General features: G+C 39.9%; 1 protein-coding gene across 1 annotated transcript in view; it reads left to right on the top strand.

Moving 5' to 3' along the window:
* The window catches only part of DNAH10 (dynein axonemal heavy chain 10), a 5,879,077-nt gene that overhangs the window by 5,159,523 nt on the left and 692,896 nt on the right, over positions 1–26,658 (top strand). The window contains exon 70 of the mRNA XM_044069759.1: positions 8,796–8,979. Coding sequence (XP_043925694.1) covers positions 8,796–8,979 — 184 coding nt within the window. The remainder of the gene's footprint in view (positions 1–8,795; positions 8,980–26,658) is intronic.

Here is a 26,658-nt window from a genome sequence, read left to right as displayed (position 1 = left end):
TGTAGTAAGCAATGATAATCTACCCATATAGCTAAGGCTACTGCAACAGTGATCGGTATGATAAATATAGTACAGTTGTATAAGTAAACATATCATAACAGTAGATGTTATAATGATTCCTGCTGCTGTAACTATTCCCCCTCCATCGTCTTGTTTTTTTTGGTATGTTGTTTATGCCATTGTGGTCATTTACTTTTTTGTTCTTTCTAGCATTGTCATTACAGGGCTCAGCTTTCCTCTCTTTATTGGCAGAAATGGTCTGAAGGGCTTGGAGCCCAGATTTGTCACAAAGTTTGGGCATATGGAAGGTGCCTTGAAACTTTGGAAGCTGACCAGTTTTTATATAACTCATATAAGTAAGGCTGCTTTAGTAGTGATCATTCAAACATCTACTGATATGGTAAGTTTAATTACACAACTGTGCATTCCAGTGGTGAAAGGTTGTGATCATAATTATATTTGTTAACTGTGTGCATGGTGTGGCTATGATGATTATGATTAGTTACAGTAAATCTTGACTTGGAGTACCTAAACATCAGCTTTCAAAGAAAAAAAAATCCAGTATATTGTTCTAACTTTTCACCAGCTTCATTTTTGATAATTTGATGAAAGATAGTGGATAGAGTCACTGCAATTATGTCAGTAACTGATGGATGCATATTTTATTTTATTTTACTACTTGTATGGTATGTGTGAACATGCAACAAGTACAACAATATATACAATCTTTCAGTAGGGTTTTCATTTTACAGAGTGAAAGAACTGATGCATTGACTAGTTGTTTGTAAGGCACTCTGGCTTAGCCTGAACATTGACTGGGTTACTGTGGTCTATCTCCAGAAAACTCTGGATCTGAAAAAGTTCAAACAGCAAATTAACTCTTACAGAAAATGTATACATATTATATTAAACTATCAGCTCTACTGTACTACAGAAAGAGCTGGCACTTGGTCACAAGGTCGTAAAATATACTTGTGGCATTGGTGACCTAGATGCCAAAAGAGTTTACCAGGAAAACAAAGAAACAAGTGCTTTTAACAATTTCATCTTCCTCAGGGAGTGGCTATGGGGTTTACAGTCACTGTTGCAATGTAGAATGAGGAAAGTGCAATTATATTTGCAAACTTGGAGGCAGCAGACTACCTCTGCAGGATGTAAGACTGTATGGAGGTAGAAGTAACCAATGTACAAGGCTACTGTTTTCCTTTTGCTGCAGAAGTTATATGATGGTTTGATAGAGTTTCTATTGTCTCCTTGCTTTGCAATGTAATATAGCCAGACTTTTATTAAAAGCTGTCATTTGTGAGGAAACAAATTAACAAACAGACCCTTGAGAAGCTCCCAGCATTTGGGTAGGTTAGGAGGAGCTTCACGCTAACAGTATGGTGAGGAATATTTCCAGGGCTGTGTGTTTTTAGACAAAAACACAAAATCAAGCTGTCTTTCAGCATTAATGTAGAACAGGATTTAGGAGTGAGCTATGGTCACAGAGTGTTATCTAGGGTGGACTACATTATGCTTTCATTGAACTGCTTTCCTCCCTGTGTGCGGTGTGCATCAAGGTTAAGCAGTGACTTCTTGTGGACACTTTCAGTGATGCCTAATGTGAAGATAGGTGAAAGCTGCCAGCCTAGTCAGATAGAATTTCGTAGATAATTCTGTTGTTTGTAAATATTAATGTAAGCCACAGGCTTGTTCTCTTAAATGTGAAAAGTCTGCATTGGATATTGAACTGCAAAAATGTAACAACAGTGCATTCTGCTGTAACCAAGCTGATAAGTCAATTTTTTGATGTCAAAATTCAGAGCTGATATGTCTAGCAGGAGGCATCCTGCCTATTGTTTTAAGATCAGAGTTAATTGCTAGAATTTGCATGTATAAATGTCCTTTATTGCTCTGGTTTTGGAACAAGTGTAAAGAATATAAATGTAGATGTTATGTTGTCCTATCTTGCCTTCATTCTTACAGTGATGGGTTCGGAGCCAAACTTCGGCTCCGAGTCAGCCGCATACTTTGCTGAAAGTCTCAAACCTGACTGTGGCAAGAAGGTATCCCACAATGCAGTGGTGTAATTCCCCAGATCTTGTTTGCTGCTTTACGAGGTTGGATGCGCTCATCTTGGCCATGACTAAGTTTTGTCAAATTTTTTTCTATTATCTTTGCTAAAATTGTTATATTTGCTCACATATAGCTAATATCTTGCTATATTTATCTCGTTGTGCCTCCTTGCTGTTATCTGTTAGGTAGTTATAGTTTTTTTCCCCTTTTAGCATGGCTTTTGCCGTCGCCTTGTAGGCCCTTTTGATAGCCCTTGTAGTGGTTGTTGTTTGTCTGATAGTTTCTTTATAGCTCGTTTAGGTTAGAGAGCTTCTCGCTCATTTAAGTTAGGGAGCTTGTAGAGTATTATTGTCTTGTCTAGAAATTAGAACCGTTTGAGTTAGAGGTTCTATTTTTCTTCCCCTGGTTGTCATTCCACAGGAGAGCAGAGATCCGGAGCCTCAGGATGCCCCAATGGGTAAACCCCTCCCTTCCAAGGCCTCCCAGAATATCCTTCTGAGGAGCCACCTCGGAAGAGAACCTGCAAGAGGAAGCATGTTGACTCCCCAGACGAGTCCATCACTTCAGACACTGACCTCGATGAGTCGGAAGGGTCCCTACGGTCGTCCTCTGATGATATCTCATTTGCAGATATTCTAGAGATCCTCAAGCAAAGAGGCAGCTGGCAAGCCACCACCCCTTCTGATGAGGAGTCAGTGTACCTGAAGGCTTTCGATTCTCAACCTTCAGCCTCCTGGTTGTCTCCTCCTTTCGATGAGCTGATGGACCCAGTTAGTCAAAAGGTGTGGGAGTCACCTGCTGACACTATGGGACTGGTCCCTCGGAGGCCAAACAAGTTTTTGTCAGCTCCTTTGGGTAAGGAATTTCTAACCAAGGGGGTGCCCATAGATGCTATGGTGGTGGCAGCAGCCACCAAGAAGAAGCTTGCAGAGACTTCCTCATCTGTTCATCCTCTAAATAAAGACTCTGAAATGATGGACAGATACTGGAAGTATGTCTTTTCATCAGCGACTTTCTCACTGCGATCGCTGAACTATTTATCCCACTTTACAAAACTACAAGGAGATCTCCTGAAAGAGCTAGGAGATACTCTGCAAGGTTCAGTAGCTGCGGGGGTGAAGGAGAAGGTCTCCTCTCAGCTGTCCACCTTAAATTCCATTGCCAACTCCTCCATGAGGCTCATATCCTATGCAGCAGATGGAGCGATCAGGGCAGCGGGTTCTGGAGTTTCCCTTAGGAGACACTCCTGGATGCACTTGTGCAATTTTGCAGAGCCCTTTAAGTCTACCTTTACTAATGCCCCTTTTGATGGTTCCTCACTCTTTAGACCCAAAGTAAAAGAAACTCTAACCTGGTGCGAGCAGGAAGGAAAAACTCTCTCTGCCATTGCAGTATGTTTTTCTGTACCTTCAAGACCTTATCCTAAATGCCAGAAGAGCGGAAAGATTTGGTTCAAAAGATCCCAGAGAGATTTCCAGGACACATGGGGTGATACCTTCCCCAGGAGCAGAGGGTGGAGGTAATAATGGTAGACATTACCCCAGAGGCAGAGGGGGCTTGCAAAACCAGGGTGACCGTGATTCCTTTCATGGACGCCCTTATCAGAGCTCCTGAAAGGAGGCCCGACTGCTCTAGTCTGAAGGTAGTAGGAGGATGTTTATCAATGTACCTGGAAGCTTGGCAAAATATCACAAATGACAAATGGGTACTAAATATAATATCCAGAGGATACTCCAGCCCTTTTTCCAACACTGTTCCACAGACCAAAACAATTCCAGATGTTCCACCCAATCTAAGGGAACAAGCATCTATAGAGATTCAAAAGTTGCTCCAGAAAAGAGTCATCCAAGAGGTCCCCACAGACCAAATAGGATTCTTTTTAGTGCCAAAAAGAACAGGGGACTGGAGGCCCATATTAGACCTAAGCAAATTAAACGAATCTGTCAAGAAGTCAAAGTTCCAAATGGTGACACTGCAGTCTATACTTCCCTTTTTAGGGAGAGATGATTGTCTGTGCTCGATAGACCTTCACGATGCTTACTACCACATAAAAAATGACAGGACATCAAGAAGGTACTTTTGCTTCCGGCTCTGAGCTCTGAGCTCTTAGAGCTCTGTCCTTTGGTCTCACTACAACCCCCAGAGTGTTCACCAAATGTATGGCAGTAGTCACGGCTCACCTGAGACATCTAGGATTCCATGCGTTTCCCTATCTAGACGACTGGCTCCTATCTGCCACCACCAAGCATCTACTCCTACAAGCCAGGGACCTAACTTTGGACATCTGCAATCAGCTGGGCATTATAGTAAACTTTCAAAAATCTGTCTTGTTGCCCTGTCAACATATTACATTCGTAGGCACATATCCCGACACTTCATCTTTGGTAGCACGCCTCCCAACAGAAAGAGTTATAGCACTCAGACAGCAGATTCTTCACCTCCTTCCCAAGACCAAAGTGAAAGCAAAAATAATCCTGAAATAACTAGGAACAATGCCTTCCACGATTACACTGGTCCCTCTTGCCAAAATGCATGAGGATCCTTCAATGGCTTTTGTTCTCCCAATGGTCACTTCAAGAGCTTCTGATGTCTCACCTGATCAGAATAATGGAATCTTGCAAGAACGACTTAAGATGGTGGATACACTCCACTCATGTGACAATAGGCAGACCCTTTATTCCACATCAACCTATAGCTGCAGTGACCACGGACGCTTCCCAGATAGGGTTGGGGGGGCATTATCTGGGAAAAATAGTCCAAGGTACATGACAAGAACACGAGGTTCACTTGCATATAAATGTTCTAGAGATGAGAGCAGTGCTTCTTGCATTGCAAGCACTTCAAGACTCTCTCCCTCTAGGGACAATTGCGGTACAGTCAGACAGTATGTCTGTGGTTTGGTACATAAACAAGCAGGGGGTAACCCGATCTTACCTCCTTTGTCGAGAACCCTAAGAGTGTGGCAATGGGCAGTTTCTTCCCACCGCTTTCTAATTGCAACACACATTCCGGGGAAGTCCAGCGTGATAACGGACAAGCTGAGCAGAGCAATCTTAATGCCTCACAAGTGGTCTCTTAATCACAATGAACATGGGGACAGCCTTGCTGCGATCTCTTTGCCACTCCCATGAATGCCAAGTGCAGCAACTACTTTACCGTAATCCTCCCTCCGGGGGAGACACTGAGAGACACACTTGCTCATGATTGACCCTCAGGACTTCTTTATGCTTTTCCTCCCTTTCCTCTCATACTCAGGGTAATTCAGAAAGCACAATACTTGGGAAGCAAGATAATTCTCATTGCCCCTTTCTGGCCTCACCAAGTTTGGTTCCTCTTCCTTTGGCCTCATCTTCAGGAGAAGCCTTGTATTTTGGACCCAGTGCCAGATCTGCTGACTCATATGTCAGGGGAGCTTCATCTGTATCTCCACACCCTGAAATTGACAGCTTGGCTACTCCACTTCCCAATTTGGTCAGGCTTCACAATTTCACTCCTACAGTTAGACATATCTTAATGTCCTCCCATAAAGCTTCTACTAGAAAGCTGCATTCTAGTAAATGGATGATGTTTTCCCTTTGGGCTTAAGACAGGAACATCAATCCTTTTTCTGCACCTGTTCATTCTATTTTGGAATTTTTGGTGGAACTGTTTCAAAAAGGCTCAGCTGCAGCAACCATCAAGGTTCAATTCACTGCAATTTCAAATTTTCACATTGGTGATTTGACTTCCAACTTAATGTCACATAGGTTGTGTACAGCCTTTTTTAAAAGGTGCCTCCTTATTAAGACCTCCCTTTAAGGAACCTCTCTCTCCTTGGGATCTAAATTGTGTTCTGTCTTACCACCTTTTGAGCCCTCTTCATCTTCAGACCTCGAGTTCCTTTCCTGAAAGACCTTGTTTCTAGTGGCTATAACTTCTGCCAGAAGAGTGTCAGAGTTGCAAGCTCTTTGTATTTAACTACCATATTTGATTTTTCATAAGGACAGGGTATCCTTACGTACAAACCCATCCCTTCTATCTAAAGTTTCTTCTCTAAACAACATAAACCAATCTATAGAACTTCAGTGTTCTTTCCTAATCATAGCAACAAGGCAGAGTACAAATTACATTAACTGGACGTGCATAGACAACTCAGATTCTTCTATTTGCATAAGACCATAGACAACTCAGATTCTTTTATTTGCATAGGACCAAAGACTTCAGAAAATTTGACCAATTATTTGTATTGTTCTCTGACACAAAAAAAAGGAAGCTCATTCTCAAAAACTACTCTTTCCAGTTGGCTTTCTAATTGTATTGCATTCATCTATAAATCAATTCACAGAGATTTACTTTTCAAAGTGAAGGCTCATTCCACTAGAGCAATGGCTATGTCATCTGCTTTTCAAGCCAGAATTCCCATGGATAATATTTGTGCAGCAGCTACTTGGTCTACTCCACATACTTTTATCACTCATTACAAAGTGGATTTGGCCTCCAGAGACAGGGCATCCTTTGGTTTCATGGTGCTTAAAGGTGTACTCCTGTGAGCCACCCAGGGTAAAGCTGCTAGGGACGCTGTCCCATCATTGTAAGAATGAAGGTGAGATAGGACAACATAACATAAAGAAGTTATGTACTCACCATAACGTTCCATGTTTGTTGTCCATCTCGCCATTCATTCTTATGAACCCTCCCTCCTTCCCCCTGCCAAATACTCCTGGTGGACCTGGCAGATTTTTTTACTACTTTCAGGAGTTCTTTGTCTCAGCTTGTTTATCCTTCCAATATGTATACTATGGACTTGGATATATGTTGTTGTTGTATCTTTCAGCTTTTCCCGGTTAGGGGTCGCCACAGCGGAACTCCGGTCCGCTAATGATTGGCAGTAGATTTTTACGTACCAAGTTGCCAGCTCTGACGCACAACCTTCAACGAAGGTACGCCCATTCACGCATGTCTCCACACAGAAGACGCTTTAGCTGAGAATCAAACAGGACAACGTCTTACTGTGAGGTGACAACGCTACCGCAGCACCACCACCGCAGTTGACTTGGATATATGTATATGTGTATATATTTGTAGGTATGTATATAGTGTACATATTGTTCAGTAGTAGCAGCAAACAAGATCTGGGGAATTACACCACTGCATTCTGGGATACCTTCTTGCCACAAGCCAGGTTTGAGACTCCCAGCTATGTATTCGGCGGAGTTGGAGCCAATGGTCGGCTTCGAATCCATCATTGTAAGAATGAACAGCGAGATGGACAACGCACATGGAACGTTATGGTGAGTACATAATTTCTTTTTTCTGTTAGCCTGGGAACACCAGAGAAGTGTGAAGAATGATGTCATGTGAAACAGCTCTGTGTTATCAATTTAAAGACAGAGAATCAGAGAACTCAGAGCATTTTGTCTTAAGAACATTCAATTCACCAGCACTGCCTGTTTCTAGATGCAAGTTATTTAGAATTGTGTTTTCTGCTAGAAATAGCTAGGAATTAGGAAGATTAGCCTAAGTGTTTTTCTGTGCTGTCAGAACTTTTCTACGGTATTATATTGAGTATTTCTCTGTGATCTCTGAACTCCTGACTAGCACTTTGTAGTAAGAAATATTGTCTTGTGTTTTTATTAATTATTAAATATTTTTCAACCTTTCAACTTTGGCTGTTTTATGTAATGTTAATTTAAGCTCTTGAGCACATTACATATATATAGTGATACTGTACCAAGTCACTCTAATAAGTCTTGACTGTTCAGTCACACTTACCATTTGGATAATAATATTGCACAGTAATAATTGGACACCCTTTCAGAAGGGCCTTTGCATAGCTAGTATTAGTGAGTGGTGGCCGCTGCTACTACCTTTTAGACTGGGCAGAAAAGGGGCACAGCTAGAGAACCTGTGCCAGCCTTCCCCAGGATTGTCTGTGTGGTTGTATAAACTCTTATCTCAAAGTATGTGTGTGTGTCAGCTACTTGGGCAGGGACACGAAGCACTGGTTGGACAGAGAGGGTGCTGGAGGTTTTAGCTTTCCCACTAGGCTGAGATCTGGACCCTATAGCTGTGCCAGTGGGGAGTCTTATTGGGGACCTGGAGAGAAAGCGAGAAACCCTCCCCAGACTGACTGTGATCTCTGTGTGCTCTTAAGGGAAATTGTACTTTACTGTGTGTGTATTTATTATCCTTTCCCTATATGGATGCCCATCACTGGTGTTAGTGGTGAGGATTGAGGCTCCTTGATTGCTGGGCCAGGGCACGGGCGTCACACTTAACATGCACAAACATTTCAGTGAGACAACAAATGTGTATTGTCTTAACAGAAGCATAATAGGAATAATGGCACCAAAGTAGACATATACTCACAGGTGAGCATGTTTAAGTGTGTGTACACAAATACAAGTAATTTTACTGTGACCTATGAGAAGAAAAATAGGTGGAAAAGAGTGAAGGCTGCCTGTGTCTCAAATCATTCATCATTAGATTATGGCTTCCTCACAAGGTATAGTGCTGGGATGATAGGGCCTCCCTACCCATACACTATCTGGGATGGCCCAGAATCAAGATGACAATTGGACAGAAGGGCAGTTTTCCAATCTGAACATTGGTTGGCTCTGTGCATTCCAACTCTGTGTAGACCAGACAGATGAGCTTATAAAGAAGTCAACTACCCTTCCAATTCAAAAAGTAGTTTATTTTTAAAGTATAAATTTTAAAGGAGCCCTTTAACAAATTGTGCTTTGTTTCATTCTTAGGTATGTTCAGCCTCCAGTGATCAGCTTTGAAGCTATCTTTGAACAGAGCACACCTAATTCTCCTGTTGTTTTTATTCTAAGTCCTGGTTCTGATCCTGCAAGTGATCTTATAAAACTAGCTGAGAGATCTGGCTTTGGTGGAAACAGAATCAAGTTTCTTGCTATGGGCCAAGGTCAAGAAAAGGTATGCTTTATACATTGTTGTTATTGATTTTTACAATGCAGCACCTATTTTTATCTGATCTGATAACAGATCATCAATTCTTGGGAAGTATCAGAACTATAGCCTAAAGATGTCATGGTAAGTTGTGTAATTTTAATAAGTGATACTGATACCATTCCACCTTTCATTGCATATATATTTGACTTGTACAGTATTCATTGTAAAATTTATTGCTGAAGAAAGTTGAATTTTAATAAATTTAAGCTTAGGAATGCAGTTGTGCACTTTAAAGCTTATCTTGCAAAGATTAACCTTAAACATGATGTACACATTGAGTTACATATAAAACATGTGTCATAGGTATGAAAGAGGGTGTGGTAAGTGTAATTATAGTTTACAGTGGTAGGGTAAATGCTATAATGAGATTCTTCTTTACCAATGACACTGATCTGTGAATTTTAAGGTTAGGACCTGCGGTAAAGTGACTAGTTCATTTAGAATAAATAGGAAGCTGAAATTACAAAACAAGCTTATTTATTTAAAGGCACCTTTTATTTGACAAATAGATGGATTGGCCTCCCAATAACATTTTTCAACAAGACCATGTTACAAAAAGTATAAAAGCTGCTGTCTGTGACAAAGAGGTATGGAGCCCTGTGATGCTAGAGACTTGGGTTTGGCTAGCAGAGCCTTTCATAAATCTCTGCCTCTGATCACAGAAACAGGACAGAGCTAAAGTAATCAGGGATAAAGGGCTGATGTATAAGATAGGGGTGCCTATGTTGATAGATGTAGAGAATAAGTAACTGGAGGTGTTGAGGATTTTCAAAATGTTTTGTGAGGTAATAAGAGTTGTGTATTCACCGAAAAATGTTGGTGGATGGGAATAGGGTGGAGGTTCAGCAGCCATAGGATAAAGAATTTGAGAAATATTTGGGTTTGAGGTTGTATTTCATGGCAGAGATCAAGTCAGATATGTACATTTTGATGGCTGGTGGAAGTAGTTAGAACTATGATAATGTTGCATGTTATCAATTTAGAGACTCATCTAGATATTTGTGTGCAGGTTGAGAGAGTAGCAAATATGCAAAGGTTGTATGCGCTAGATATGAATGGAAACCTAATACTAGTAGAATAGAAAACAGTGGGTGAGAGCAGACAGCTAAAGGGAGGTGCACCACGTTTTCATAGATATTTGACAGCAATAAATATCTCCCAGAAGATGAGTGGGACAGAAAAGGATGGTTTGAGTTGGGTGGCCTGGGAAGCAGGTAGGCCAGTTAGAGTTAGGGGATGTTTTGAAAGATAGACGTGACTATGTAAAGATAGTCAGAAGTTCTTTGGGATGGTGATAGAAGGAATTGAGGTGAGAAGTGCAATATTGTGGAGTTTATGGAAAGGTTCTGTAGAAGAAGAAGAGCAAGAAAGAGTTTCGTAGAAATAGACAGAAAAATTATTGTGAATTTTAACATGATAAAAAGTGAGGGCAAAGGAAGGTTGGAGTTTATAGAATTAGATGGATAATTTAGTTTGGTGAAAGAGAAGTCGTTGGTGCATAGAGAAGTGACATTGAGGATTTGTTAAGTGGAAGCTGAAGGAATGGAGAAGGAGGAGGTGGGAGTACAACTCGGGAGGAAACAGGTAAGAGTTAGGAGGAGGTCTTGAATGTGTAGATAGGTGTGATCTATAAATCTTTAGGGCTTAGAAAAACTGAGATGGGAGAATTAAGTAGAAATGCAAAAAAATATGGGTGAGAACTCTGAAGAGGAACAGAATGAGTGGTGAGATGGTGAGCTTAAGGAAAAAGGTAGAGACTGAATATAGAGGATTAAGTCAGTGAAAGACAAAAATGAAGGGATGAGGTGGTGGTGCTAGAATAAGTGAGCAAGTAGGGAAGAGGAGAAGGGGGTACTGGGAAACTTGAAGGTAAGGCATTTTGCACATTGGTAGTGGGAAGATCTTGGAGCTGAGGTGACTGCCAAGTTGATGGAGTAATTTGATGAAAATTTTAGCACCATTGCTGCACTTTAATTTTGTTTTGAAATCTCTATTCAAGTTTGACAATAACATTGACCAAACTATGTACGATGCTTAACAAACAAAACAATATCAACAACTATATACATTTCTACACTTTGCCTATACATCAAAAAGAAAACAAAAAACGTAAATGACATTAGGATAATATATGATCAGACAACATCTTCAAATACTCCATATGCTGCACTTTCTTAAAAGAGTCTGCTGTCATATTTCTGAAGGGGTATGATGCATGGGAATTAAAGAAAGGAGGTGTTGCAAAAAATGTTCATTTTGTTATTTTTATCAAAAATATAGGAACATATTTAATTTAGTAGAGCTTCAAAGGTTATTAGAAACCCTTGTGAATATGTTCACTGGATGAACTGAATTTGCTTGTATGTTAATGAGTACTGTACAACTGTAAAAATTAATAAAAAGTATAAAGAGAAAAAAATAGAATTGAAGGTCCAAATCAGGAATAGTTTTCAGGCATTAGTGCTACTAATGTTTTGCTACTGGTTTTTAAAATTTAATAGAAATCTGTAACTTTAATGAATGCCATTATTTGTTGACAGTAAACTACCACCTTGTCTCAAAAAATGTCAGGCTTTAGGAGGGACATAAATTGCTGAGATGGAATCAAGGATATCCCCTCAAATTTTCAACATATACTTCAGGCAGAAACGAAAGTGGAAGAAAAAAACTCACGTGTACAGATTATAGCACCTAAGGTGCTGATTTGTGGGAAGGCAGAAATGAGCAGCAATTTGCTAGCTTGCCTAACTTGGGGAGTTCTTTTTGCAGTGCTACAGCCCTTAGTAACATAGCTCTCAAATGTTCTGATTTATGAAGAATGTCCAGATTTTTTACTGATATTTTTCGCCTGCTCCTCATTAAATTTGTGGATTTCTGGCAAAGGACTCACCTCACTAAATAATGACAGATATTTAAGTTTTGGGCTTCATATCCTTTAGAAAATGCATGCTAATGCAAAACCTGTTGTTCTAGATTTTTAAGTTTAAGTTTATAAGAGCAATATTTAAAATCTTTCCCTGTTTTTGGGCCTTTGTACCCCCCATTATTTTTGGCTTTGTCTAGATTTCCTGGGATAAAAGATTGAATGGTATGCTTAGTGGAGACTGAAAGCTTCAGCCTGCTATTACGTATAGGGAAACACACTGACAATTCAGCCTCAGAGATTCATCTGCACTGACATCATTGCTTCTGAGATAATAGGTAGAACAAAGATTAACATGTAAACAAAAAAATCTAGTCACCCCAAAGATTGCAGTTTGCCTCGCCTTTCCTGCCCAGGCTGAAACAGTGGAGGAACAAATGCGTCAATCGGACAGGCATGGTCAGGGTAAAAATGGTACAGAAATGAAAACAATTGCATGTATAGCAGCAGAACTATGTTGCACTAGATTTTTAAGCAGAGAGTACTTATATAAGCAGCCAAACACATTACATAAACAGAAGTTTACCAGCTGAAATTGAAAACTATGAAACAAACAATTCTAAATAAAACCTTTTATAAAACACTGTATGCATAGTTTTATTTCTAGATGATGAGACTATAGCATTTAGTTTAAATATTAGGAAAAAAGACTGGCAGATGGGGTTGAATTACACCACTGCCAACCAAAGTTAATGGCCACCATGGGTATAGTCTTTTGAACCACACCACTTGTGCCAAGCATATTAAAGTATACAAAAGGTCACACCAAAATGAATCATTAAATAATTCAATAAGTGTAGTTTTCAACAAAACCATGCATGGTATGTATACTGTTGCTGGGTATGGGCTTTCATATTCCACACCCACAGGTGGGCTCCACACTGAACATCTCACCAAGCAGAGTATGTGATCTAGTTCTCTAGACCTGTTTCTTACTTCTCTCTTTGTCTTTCACTACCTTTAAGTGCTCATTTGCCCACTGTAACTGTGTACGTTAAACTCTCTCTCTCTCTCACGCACACACACACACACACACACACACACACACACACACACACACACACACACACACACACACACACACACACACACACACACACACACAATTTCCAGGAAAGATAGGAAATACTCTCCAACAGTACAGCCTTCTGGCCTAGCTCGCACAGTAAACTGCTACCACTCCAAATTATCAGGCTGAAGACCTCCCAGTCACTGTTTCAATCTTGATCATAAGCCAGATAATTATAAATACAAATAATTGTGTTCATGGAACAGTCTGCCCAATGGAGGTAGACGTCAGTAGTTTGTTGACCTTTAGTAATGGATGCAATCTTATCAAGTAATAAATAACTAAAAGATGATCAGCCACAACCTTTTTAAAAATGAAAGAATAAAAATAGTTTACTTAGAAAAGAATGAGTTATAGCCTGCCATTAACAGTAAAATATACAGAGCTTGATGTACATTTACACATAGAAACAGAACATTTATTATTTATTTAATTTATTTATTAAAAATTTGTTTACTGAGGTAGGGCATTGACCACAACTTACCTGTTTCTGTCTCAGTCACATAATACAAAGAAAGTCAGAACTGCATTTAATGAGAAATAGCAAAAGTGTAATGAAAATACTCGTACATGAAATGTCATTATCAGGTAACAAATAATGTAACTAGTATATACAATAAATCAAGAAAAATTCAGATAGCTGTGTGATAATTACAGGTGTGTACTATCTAAGTAGGAATGATAGGATAGTTTGAGTGGAGGGAAGGGTATAGGAGTTTCTGACTAGATGGAAGAAGTTATGTTGAGCAAAAGATTATGGGAGTATAAAATGTAGATGGTGTAATAGAAGGTGTCATATGAGGGACAGTAAGTATGCCACTTTTTAGGAGAAAGACAAAGTGATGGAGCTTAAGTTAGGTGATAGGACTAGTTAGCCGGTGAGAGGCAGTGTACCTTTAGTTAAGTCCTCAGTTTTTTGGATGAGGCGTCTTTTATTTGTGGGGGAATACTTTCACAAAGTTTAGGACCAATTATAGAGAAGCAATGATCTATACATTGGAGTTTAGTTTTGAGGTTCCAGTATGAGACAGATGATTGTGGTTTCTGAGGCTGTAAAAAGAAGATTGTCTTGCTAATTTGACTGCAAGGGTCTTGGCAACTAGGAGTTTGAATTGTTGGTATCCTCATAAACGGTAAACATTTTGTTGACCAGTGAAGCATTTTCTTTATTCTGTGTTTTGCAGTAAAAATGTTATTGGTTACTGTTTGAATGTGCTTGGAATTTGTTTTTGATACTGAAGCTATGACAGGGAGGTTGTATTCAAGTTGAAAGAGTAGAGTGCATTTGATGTGGCTGTTCTGGAGGTTTTAGTAAGAAAGGGGAAGATATTATTAGCTCAGAATATAAAAGAGTTAACCTTTTCTCTTGTGTAGCTGAGGTGGAGGTTCAAAATAACAGGAGTGAAGACAAATATTGTGGTATTTAAAAGAGGTTGTGTTTATATGGGAATATTGTGGTCATAGCTATGCAAAGGGTTTTCTGAGTGTGTGTGTTTTAATTTCTGTTTGGTGTCAAAAATCATAGTTTTGGTTTTGTTGGAGTAGGGAAGGAGGCTTTTACTGGAGATCCAGTGGATCAGAGCTAGGAGATCTTGTTGGAAGTGCTACTGAGTTGTTTGCAGGAAATATCACAGTTTCAAAAAAATAGTTACCTACAGACAGAAATTGCCTTCTATGTCTTACTAAAGGGATGACTTTGGCTTAGCTATACTAGCTGAATTTTTAACATATACTTCAGGCAGAAGCAAAGGTTGAAGAAAAGGCAAACTTTGAAGTTACAGCAGCCATAGTATTGTTTTCTCAACTGTTCTGATAGAGTTCAATAACTGTTACCATTTCAGGTATCTGGTTTACATCTTTTTTTGCAATATGGAAGCAACCAAATAGGTTTTATAAATGCACCTACTAAAGAACATGTTTTTTCAGCCTTTGCTAGCTCTCTTTGAATAATCATATATTAAATTATCGCAACACATACGCAAACATACAGTAACAGAAAAGAAAACAAACCATTTTAAATTATTCCATTTACATACATCATACATCTTTTCTTTTCAACTATCATCAGACCATCATTGCATAAACTACTGAATTCCTGTCTTCCCATAAACCTAACTTCTTTTCCAGAGCATTCATGTACTGTTCCCTCAGATTCCATTTATTTCTACCTAGTTTCCTCGTTCCATTTCCTAAAGTTCTCCCTTCCATTTCCTTTATCTTTTACAATATTCAGTATGTCAAATAACAGTTGGGTTAGGCTTTGATTCTTTTTTCTAGCAATTCGTTTTTTAGCAGCCAACATTATTAAACTTAATAAGGCATTCCTATTTCAGAGCGTGTGTCCCAGCTAAAAAAAAATCCTTACTTAAACTATTTGCTCACCCAGAATTTCTGATTTCTGATTTCTGACAGAGAAATCTGCCTACTCATTACACTCCCAAAACATACCTGTCAATTGTCCAGATTTTCACATATTGTCCAATTTTTTGCTTCATATTTTTGGTCTGTCTCTCATAAAATTTGTGTTTTTTTTTGACAAATCATGGAGGGCTGAAGTCATGGAGGGCTGAAGTCATTAAATAGTGAGAAACATTGGATTTTGACATCATATCCTTCAGAAAATGCATGTAATGCAAACTCTATTTTGCTAGCAACCTCCTACATGTATAAGGGCAATAGTTAAAAGCTGTCCCTATTTTTGGCCCTTTGTCTCCCATTATTTTTGGCTTGGTCCAGATTTCTTACACTGAGAAGCTGTTACTTCTTTCTTCCCCATCACGCATCCAACTGCTGTCTGCTTGAGACAAAATTCTTTAAAGTCTGCTTGGGGTATAAAATACCTATGCAAACACTTTCTTGCAAAGCTCTTAAACTTTCTGGACTTTGAGGCATACTTAGGAGCCATACATATGTCCTCCCATTGTTCTTTTGTAAACTGCTTTTCAAGTCTGTCTTCCCAGTGCTTTCGAACTTACTTTGATTAATCCTTATAGTTATATGCAATATTTTATATGTCCTATTAATCATACCTTTCTTTTAACAGCAGTTACTGTTCTAGACTCAGCTAAAGATTCTACCAGAGCAGGTCTTATACTTAAGATTCCCCTATCCTGTTCTGTTTGCCTATACTCTGATAATCTGTGGTAGGGAAGGCAGTCCCTACCCTGCAGTTCAAATGTCTTTTTGGTCCCATTCCACTGTATTACCTTTCCCTCTCTAGTTATTTGCTCCCGACACCTTTGTTCCTTTGCCAAGTTTATCCAGTAAAATCTTATAATTGCTTCTATTATGGTTCTTAGCAGCCTGTCTCAGGGACAGCCGCAAACCTTATAATTACATTTTCACATTGTATGTGTATTAGCTGTTGTTCCCAGTAGAAGGCAAAAAGTTCTATTTTACACTTCAGCTGCAAATCTCATATATTTCTTTTTCTTTTTCTTTTTTTTTACATTCACAAAAAAAGGTCATAAGTTTACACTTATTTTCATGCCACAGTGTCACTTACATTACAAATTAAATAATATATTTTAGTTTATCTCCTACAGGTTTTATCAGACTTAAGTGCAAATAACATTTCTGATAACATTCTGATTCAGTAAATATATAAGCCTCATACTTAGAATGGCAGATTTCTACTGCCTTTTTTGCCAGTGCTATGGAACACCCTTAGTGCATTTATTTACTAAATCAAGTAATAAGTCACCTTTTAGGAAGGTAATAACATTTTGGCTTAGGTAAATGTGTAGATCCTGCATTATCTCCTCTTGATAGTTTGGTTATCTGCCCTCATGACGGATTCAAGCCATCAAATGTTTCACTCAGAAGCGTCTCCAGTGGTTGAGCTTCCCATTCCCCATAATGCTGTTAGAAAAGGACTGAATAAACATGCTTAGAAAAGCCTGAGATGAAAGGGAGGGGAAGAAACTAGAAAATATATTTATTTATACATTTATTTTATGCAAACACTTCTAAAGATAACAGTAGTCAAGTTTTTGAAAGTTAATCATTAAGAAAATAATAATTAATACCATAAAAGTCAAGGAGGAAAATCAGGGTCTATATTAAATCAGTGAATGCTTAAAAAAGTGAACGCTGATTTATCGACCCCATGTAAGCGAAAGCTTACAATCCCGAGCACAGATATTTTTTTCCCCAGGGAAAAAAAATCGCTGTTCCACAAAAATAAAAAAAAAATAAAAATAAAAACTTCAAAACATTACCTAAAGTAGAGGGCTTTGTCCCCACACACCCCCCTACTTAAATATACCAACTCCGAGATCGCACTACAGTGACGAAAATGGCAAAGTAACAGGGAAAAAAATTGCTTATATGCCGTTTTGCTATTTTGCTGTTCCGTGCTTTCAACTTCGATCAAGACGCAGTTGAAGGATTGCTTCTTCGATTATATAATAGGAACCCAAAAATCACTTATCTGAAAATTGTTTCACTAAGCAGTGGATGATCACAACTGATAACTGATGCTAAGAACAACAAGCAAGATAATTATTATTATTACTACCTAGACTTTGATCACATCTTCCAGTTCTTTAGGGCTTCTTCATACTTTTCTGCACATTTGCAGTATCTCCCCATGACTAGTAGAGGCTTACCCAAGCCTTCCTATTTCTTTCTTAAATAAAAAAAAAGAAATAACTGTTATCTTTTTTGTACTAATCTTAGTTTTTTTCATCATACTAGATATTGATTTCTTTTGACAGCCATAAACAGTCTATATGGAGAAATCTTCAGGATTTAAGAAATGTACCAAATGTAGTCAAAAAATTCCACTTCAGGATCCACATCCCCAATACCTTGTGTTCCTGGGGCTGGAGCATTTAAAACCAAAATGTGACATTTGTCAGTCCTTTGGACCTAGATCTGTTATTGTCAGGAAAAACAAACTAATACTGAAAGATTTTCTCTCTGCCACTTTGGGAGAATTGGCTGGTGACTCCTCTCAGCTTCAAACAGCTCTGAGAAAAATGACTCCAAAACTTGGACAAAGACAAGATTAGAGGGAAAGAAAAGGAAAGAATGAAAGAAAAAGACAAGGGAAAGAGGCATTTTGCTAGTCCTCCAGTATCTTCTCTTGAACCTAAAGTTCCCAGACCATCAGTACAAGTCTCTGTATCAGCTCCAACCCATCGATACTGACACTGTAATTATTCATGTTAGATCTCCAAGAAAGGAAATTATAATGTGTAGCCAATCCTCTGAGAGAGAGCTTTCAATGTTCATGAGCTCCAGACCTCTTCTGTTTCTTCACTTAAGCCTACTAGGTCTGTGAACAGTTAAACGGACATGGGAATCATCCTTTCCCCCTCCACATACAAGGTGAACAGAGCAGGCTGTCACACTCACATTTTATTTGCTCTTTCCCTAGCATCCACCATTGTGCCAGTTGCTTTGAAGCAGAAGCCAACCCCAATTCTGTCTCTGTCAATGCATACAGTGCTATGTGCATCAGCACTAATAACACATCTGACCAAGCAGTCAGCACTGATATCCTAAAGTCTCCCTTGGCAGGGACTTTTTCTTGTCCATTTATGACTTAAGACTCATTGGTGCTTGATTTGTTGCTTCTTATCTCAGGTTTGGACCCAATCAACCTTTTCAGTACCCTGGACACAGACATCAGATATAATGGATTTATCTTCCTTAGTCTTGGAGCTGGTGCAGAAGCTGTCTTCTCCAGTGCCATTGGTGTAAGCGTTGGCCTTCTAGATATTTGAGAGGATTATCTCCCACCATCCTGTGCAGCAAGGGGATGTTGCTACCGCTTCACCAGTGTATCTGAGAATTTCACTCCTCATCTTTTGTTCCATGGGCATTCAAGCTCTGTGTACTTCAAGCCCTTCTTTCAGTAAAAACATAGAGACACTTCTGGCTCCTCAGAAGACAACCCCCCCCCCCCCCAGTGCACAAAATATCCCAATGCAAAAGGAGACCCAACAGAATCTCTCTCAAAAGACACAGACCTCAATGAAGGGGAAAGTTCCCCCTTAGTCCCCCTGAAGGCTCCACCTTTGGATAAATTATGGAAATGATGAGGCAGAGGGGGAACTGGACCACTGACACCTCTTCTGAGGATGTAGAAGTTTTTCTGAAGCCTTTAGAGCTGGCCCATTTTCTTCCTCAGTGGTCCCTCCCTCCAGCCATCTTATTGACCTAGTGGTGGAGTGGGCATGGCAGGAGCATGACATGGTGGAACCAGTACCCTAGAAACCAGACAAGGTACTGAGATCTCCAAAGGACCATCCCTAGTGGAGTAAAGGAACTCTTACTGATTCCATTGTGCTTGTAGTGGCCACCAAAAACAAGCTATCGGAAGAGAGCTCCACTGTTCCTTCTCCGTATATGGTGTGTAGGACAATGGACCAATTTAGAAAGCAGGCTATGCCTCTGGAACCTTTTCCGTAAGGGCACTGAACTACATTTCTCATGTGGCATGATTCCAAGGGATATAGCTGAACAGTTTCTGGATTACATTTAGAGACCCCACTCCCCCAAAAAAAGACACACATAAGCAAATGGAAGCCCAACTTTCTACCGTGTTGTCCATCAAGATACTATACAGTGCAGCTGGTAGGGCAGCAAGAGCATCAGATACTAGCATACCCTTGTCCCATCATGTCTAGCTGAGACTGAGATTTTTCAGACAACTTTAAGGCATCCTTTCTAAATGCCCTCTATAATAGATTATATAGATAAATTTGATCAAATTAAGACTGAACATGAAGTAAAAATGCTGCCTGTTGTTGGAATCTGTTTTGCAACTCCTCAAAGGCCCTGCTCCCAGAAACAGAAGTGTAACAAGGAACTTTGGTTTAAAAAATACCAATGTTTTTCTTATGACTCCTCTTTAAAAGGACCCGTCATGGGGGGGGTCCTTTAATAGATGCCACCCCTGAGGTAAAGGAATTTATAGAACCAAGGATTTAGAAGCTTGAGCACTGTTGGAAAGTTGTCCGATTGCTCCACCCTGGAGACAGCTGGGGGACAATTCTCTCCACAAACAGAAAAGACACCTGAGTTAGAAAAATAATATCCAGAGACCATAGACCATATTATACCATTTATTTCTATCCATAACCAAAGTACAAAGGCCTTTCTAGAAAACCCTTCCCACCAAAAAAATGAAGCAGCTCGAGAAATATTGCAGCTTCTACAAAGAAGTATCATTCAAAGGGTCCCACTAGACCAGAAAGGATCCAGAATCTACTCAAGACTCTTTTTAGTGCCAAAGAATACAAGAACCTCAAGCCGATTTGTATCTCAGTGGCCTAAATCTGCATGTAAAAAAACAAAAGTCTAAGTGCTTACAGTGCAGTCCATTCTTCTACTCCTAAATGAAGGGGCCTGGATGTACAAAGTAGACCTTCAGGATGTTTACTACCACATCAAGATTGCAAAGCAGTCCCGAAGGTTCTTCCATGTTTGGCTGGCAGCCAGTCATTGTCATTTGCAAACATTGCCCTTCAGTCTCATAATAACCTCTGGGGTGTTCACTGAGTAAATGTTAGTAGTCATAGGTTCATAGGTAGGTACTAGGCTATCTGCCCGAAGGCATTTATAAGCCTAGCCGGAATGTGTTGGCTTTCGCCACCCCCTTAGATTAGTTCCCTGTGCCTCTATCCAACAGAGCCATTGAAGTGATCCCTGGGATAAACTTTGTTTCCCATCCACTCGTCAAGGTTTCTCTTGAAGAGGGTCAGTGAGGAGCTTTGCCTAATGTAGATTGGAATCTTGTTCCAGAGCAATGGAAGTCTCTGGGACAGGAATCTATCCCTCCAGCACATCCTATTTATTGTTGTGGTGAGGTTTAGATCCCTGGAGCGTGTGGCTCAAGGGGATATCATTTTCTTTAGGTGGAGCATGTCCATCAATTCTGGATTGGACACGGCCTTGTATGTAGGGCAGAGATCACCTCTGAGTAGGCGGTATGCAACCGAATACAGCTGGAGTTTCTTCAGTTGAGCTGCATAGGGCATCTACTTGAGGCCAGTGATCCTCTTGGTGAGGTACTTCTGTGGTCTTTCCAGTTGTTGCAGGTGCCTTGTAAGGTACATCCCAAATGGGGCATTGTACTCTATGATGGGTCTGATGAGTGATGTGTAGAGGGGCCCAATGACCTCTTTCAATCTGGATGCAAACCCTTTTGTGATTAGGTGGGCCATATAGAAGGATTTTCTAACCACTTTGGCAATGTGATTATCAAAGGAGAGGTTACTATCTACTTGGGTCCCCAGATCCCTTATTACATCTTCCGTATTTAGGGGGCTACCACCTATGTGGTAGTTTGTGGATACTTTGTTTTTTCCAAAGGGGATGACTATGCACTTTTTGGCATTTAGCTTGAGGCCATGGTTTTGACACCAGGTATCTATCTCAGTGAGACCCTTTTGGAGGATGTCTGTGTCAGCTGGAGAGTCAGTTATAGACCCTAGTTTACAGTTGTCTGCGAACTTGTTCAGCCATAGTCATCCTGTGCTTGCCTTTACCTCTGAGAAGTATATGCCGAACAGGAGGGGACCTAGGACTAAGCCCTGGGGAACGCCACTTGTAACTGGTTTAGAGACAGACCTAGCTCCCGCAATTCTTACCATGTGGGTTCTGTCCGTGAGCCAGTTGGCAACCCATCTCATGATATAGGGGTTTATGTTCAGGCTGGTCAGCTTGTCTATAATACCTGAGTGGGGAATGGTGTCGAAGGCCTTTGCGAGGTCTAGGTAGGCTGTGTGGACCACATTTCCTCGTCTATAGCCTTGGTAACTGTGTCAAAGAAGTCCACTAGGTTTAGGAGGCATGATCTGTCCTTAACAAAGCCAAACTGGGTAGGGTTCAGTGTTTGGGGTTTTCCATTGTCTCTGTTAAAGAGATCCATGATGATGCGCTCCATAGCTTTGCAGACCAAGCTAGTCAGGCTTATAGGGCGATAGTTCCCGGGGTCTGTTGTGGCTCCACCTTTGCGAAGCGAGATAACTGTTGCTGTGTGCCACTCTGTGGGCATGTCGCCTGTGGAGAAAACTTTCTGTTTTCCCAGAGTTCAGACTTCTTTTCCCTCTTGGCTTCCACTATAAAGTCTCATTTGATTTTGCATCCAGAACCTTAATCAGTCATTCCACTGTGACACCCAACTTGAGCAGGCCACCCAGCTCCTTGTGTGTGTGTGTGTGGGGGGGGCTCTCTTGGGTTTGAATTTTAAATCTCTGTGTCTTTAAGTGTTTAGTCCTTGCTGGTCATGTGATTTTTTTTTTTTTTTGAAATTGTATAATTACCAAGTTAAGATTGACTTAATTGTTCTGATGAAGTTCAGTATACACTTGAACAAAAGCGCTTAACATATTTTTTGTGGTGAATAAACTTATTTTCTTTGGAATTGTGCTGTGACTTCATTTATTGCTTCTTAGCTTGCTGTGGTTAATGGTATAGTAATCTCTTCTGACACTTCTCTGGAGCATCCCACTGAAGAAGTCCCTAGGAAGAAGAAGTGCAAAAGGAGGCACTTAGACTCTCTGCAAGAGTCTGTCACAGAGGACACCAACTTTGATGAAGGGGCAGGGTCCCCCAGCTCACCACCCAATGACATCTCATTTGGAGACATCTTAGAGGTCCTGAAACAAAGGGGTGGTTAGTCCCCCAATAACCCTTCCCAAGAGGAGTCAGTGTTTCTGGAGGCCTTTGGCTCTAGCCTGTCTATCTCCTGGGTGACTCCACCCACTCATGAGCTCATTGATTTAACTCTCGATGGATGTGGAAGGAGCCTGACACGATTGAACCTATCCCTAACAGACCAGATAACATCCTGGCACCACCTAAGGATAGGACATATTAAAAAAGGGAGTATCCGTTGATGCCATGGTCATAGCAGCAGCCACTAAGAAGGAACTGGCAGAATAAAGTTCCTCTGTCTACCTCCCCAACTAGAAGTCTAGGGCAATGGACAGATTTGGGAAGCATGCCTATGTTCAGCAACATTCACTCTTAGGTCACTGAATTATTTGGCAAATTGTATGAGATTTCAGAGAGATTTGATTAAAGGAGGACAGTCCAAGGCATGTGGTCCCCCCAGAGACCAATTTACATTTCAATGTCCTAAAAATGAGAGAAGTCCTTTTAGTAATTGAGTCATTTCAAAGTGCTCTCCCTCTAAGGACCATTGCTCTTTATACTGACAACATGTTTGTGGTCTGGTACATCAGCAAACAAGGGGGAACTCAATCTTACCCCCTTTGCTGAGGAGCCATGAGGGTGTGGCAGTGGGCGATCTCCTCCAACCAGTTTCTTGTAGGAATGCATATTATGGGGGAAAACCAGCATAATGGCAGACAAAAGCAGCAAGTTCATTCTGATGCCTCATGAGTGGTCTCTTAATCAGTCAGGAGGAGAAAGTTTTCCGCCGTTGGGGCCAACCATGCTGTGATGTCTTTGCATCTCCCCACAACAAATGCAGCAGGTAGCTTGCCCTGATGCCCCCTCAGTTGAAGTCAACAAGAGATGCTGTAGTCCATGTTTGGCCTTCCAATCTCCTATACTCCTATCCCCCAGTACCTCTGATACCTTCATTCTTACAGAAAGCCAGTTGGTTGAAGAACATGTCATCTTCATTGCCCTTTTTTAGCCTCTCCTGGTGTGGTTCCCTTTCATCTGGTCTCATCTTCAGTATCCTCCCGGAATACTGGATCCAAGTCCATATCTTCTTTCACATCCATAGAGGATTAATCACGCCAGTATCCCAGCCCTCCAACTAACTGCATGGTTTCTCCATTTCCATTAATAGCTAGACAGCCCAGGCTTTCTTCCCTGGTATGGGCTATATTGTTATCCTCGCAGAAAGATGCCACCAAAAAGGATTTACAAGAGTAAATGGAAAACAGTTTCTTTTTGGGCTCTGAAAAACAACATTGACCCCTTTACCACCCCTGTCTCTGCTGTACTAGATTTTCTAGCTTCACTATCAAAGTATAATTGGCAGCCCTATCAAATTTTTATTCAGGGGACAAAAAGTATGTTTAACTGCTTCCAAGTTAAGTAAGGTGTTTGTAAAAGGTACCTTCCATCTTAGACCTCTCTGCCCTGGGATCTAACAGTGGTACTACAAGGTTCGACTCAAAAACCCTTTGCACCTTCATCAAAAACTGACTGAAAGTATCTATCTTTGAAAACAGCATTTTTAGTGGCTATTACTTCTGCTAAAAGGATTTCTTAACTCCAGGCTCTTTCATCTAAGACTCCTTACTTTACTTTTTTCATAAAGACAGGGTTACCTTATGAACCAACCCTTCTTTTTACCCAACATGGCTTCTGAGTCTAATGTTAACCAAACCATTCATTTACCAGTCTTCTTTCCAAATTTTTCAAACAAAGGAGAATACATACTTCATCCTCTAGATGTGCACAGACAATTAAGTTTCTTTTTACACACACAGAACAAAGGAATTCAGAAAAACAGACCATCTTTTCATCTCTTTTTCACCAGATTGGCTGGATTTTCCACTCTCTAAAGTTACACTGGCCAAATAGATAACCACCTGCCTTTCTCTACCATGAGCACCTAAAGCCCATACAACTAGAGCCATGGCCACTTCATCTACTTTTTGGTCCAGAATGTATATTGATGATATTTGTACAGTAGCCACATTGTCCAATATTCATACTTTTATTACTCATTACAAACTGGACCTAATTTCCAGAAGCAGAGCTGCATTTGGTTCATTGGTTCTCCGGAATATCCTTCCATGAGGGCCACCCAAGACTCACTTTGCTGGGGACTATGTCCCATTCATTGAGGAAGAATGAAAAGGACAATATCAGATTTAAAAGTTATGTACTCACCATAACTAGGCATCTATGTTGTCCATTTTCATTCTTATTCAACTCCCCTCCCTCTTTCCTCCTTACTGTCTTCTTCTGAAGTGACCTGATGGATCTTTGAAATCTGTAGTTTCACATTTGAGCCCTACTCTAATATCTGTTTTTCTACTTATATTACTTAATGAATGCTTTATGGCAGCAAACTCAATTTGAGGTATTGGGGATGGTCTAGGACATTATGGGTAGAGGGAGGAGCTCAAGAGTTGGATCCAAAGTCTATAGTATGCAGCCGACCTAGATGCGAGATTGGGTCTGTAACCCATTCGATGAGAAAGAATGAAAATGACAACACAAATGCCTAGTTATGGTGAATACATAACTTTTAAATAAAGTCTTACCACAAAAATACAGAGCAATAAAGGAAAGGAAGGGAAGAAATCAAATGCCATCATGGAAGCATTGAACAGAGAAAACTATAAAGCTATGAAGACAAGAAGTGCCACTATTAGAAGAGTATAAAAGAGGGAACAGATCTAGAAAAATACGTAAAAAGATAGACATGATAAAAGCAATGTGCAGCATCAGAACAGACCAGGATTAATAGCACATTATTGCAAAAAATAAACTAAAGACATAAGCACAGGCAGAAAAACTTAGAAGATATGCAGATAAATATAAAGGAAAAATACAAAATAAGCAATTCATTGATGACCCAAAAATGTTTTATAAAGAATTAGGAAACCATGCAAAAGGAATATAAACATCACCAGAAAAAAAAAAAAGAAATGGACACATTTTGAAGAAATATATATGACGACACTGTGGAACATAACAAAGATGCTGAATGGATAGAAGAAGTTCAAATATGAAATAGGATGAGGTAACGGCAAGAGAAATTGAAACAAAACTAAGAAAAGCTCCTAAATGGAAAACCCCAGGTCCAGATGTAATAACTTACTTCTGGCTTAAAGTATTAACATCTTTACAAGATGATTTAACCCTGAGTAAGAACTACTTTTATGCACATCTGAACAGACACCAACCTGGTTAACAACAGGAAAATGATACTTCTCCTTAAGAGTGAACTTGCAAGCTATCCTAAATACTATAGACCAATAACTTGCCTTCTGACGATGTATGAATTATATACTGGAATTGGTGCTGACAGAATTTGTAGTCATTTAAAAGAAAACTCAACAATAGCAGTAGAACAAAGGAATAACAAAAGAAAGTCATATGGAGCAAAGGGTTATTTGTTGTTAAATAAAATCACAATGGAGAATTGTAAAAATGGGAAAAACCTAAATATGGCATGGATGCATTACAAAAAAGCATTTGACACCATCCCACATTCGTGGATAAAGGAGTGCAGCCAGATGTGTAAGATACATCGTACATTAATTGATTACATTTCAATGACCATGAAACAGTGGCAAATCACTTTGCAGCTAAGCCATGATAAAGGACAAATTATTATCCCAGGGGAAAAAAAAAATTGAAAGGGGGATATTGCAGGGTGACCCTTTGTCACCGCTGCTTTTTTGTCTTGCCCATAACACATTATTCTGTGTACTTAACAGATTAGGTCATGGTTACAGTTTGGCTTCTAGAAAACAGCAACATGTAAAGACTTCTCATCTTCTTTGTGTGTATGATTTAAAACTGTATAATTAATCAGATGTGGAGCTGGAATCACAACTGCAAGTGGACAAAACTTTCTCAGATGATATAAGCATGTCATTTTGTCTTGACAAATGTGCAAAAGCAACATTTAAAGCAGGAAAGCTGCAACAGGAATGCGATATAAAGGAAGTTGAGCGGGAGGGAGTGTTTAAAT

Source organism: Protopterus annectens, chromosome 4.part0, assembly GCF_019279795.1.
Source record: "Protopterus annectens isolate FY-2018-M chromosome 4.part0, PAN1.0, whole genome shotgun sequence".
In the NCBI taxonomy this organism is placed as follows: Eukaryota; Metazoa; Chordata; order Ceratodontiformes; family Protopteridae; genus Protopterus; species Protopterus annectens.
The sequence above is the reverse complement of the archived record's forward strand: the minus strand, read 5'-3'. Positions and strand labels throughout refer to the sequence as shown.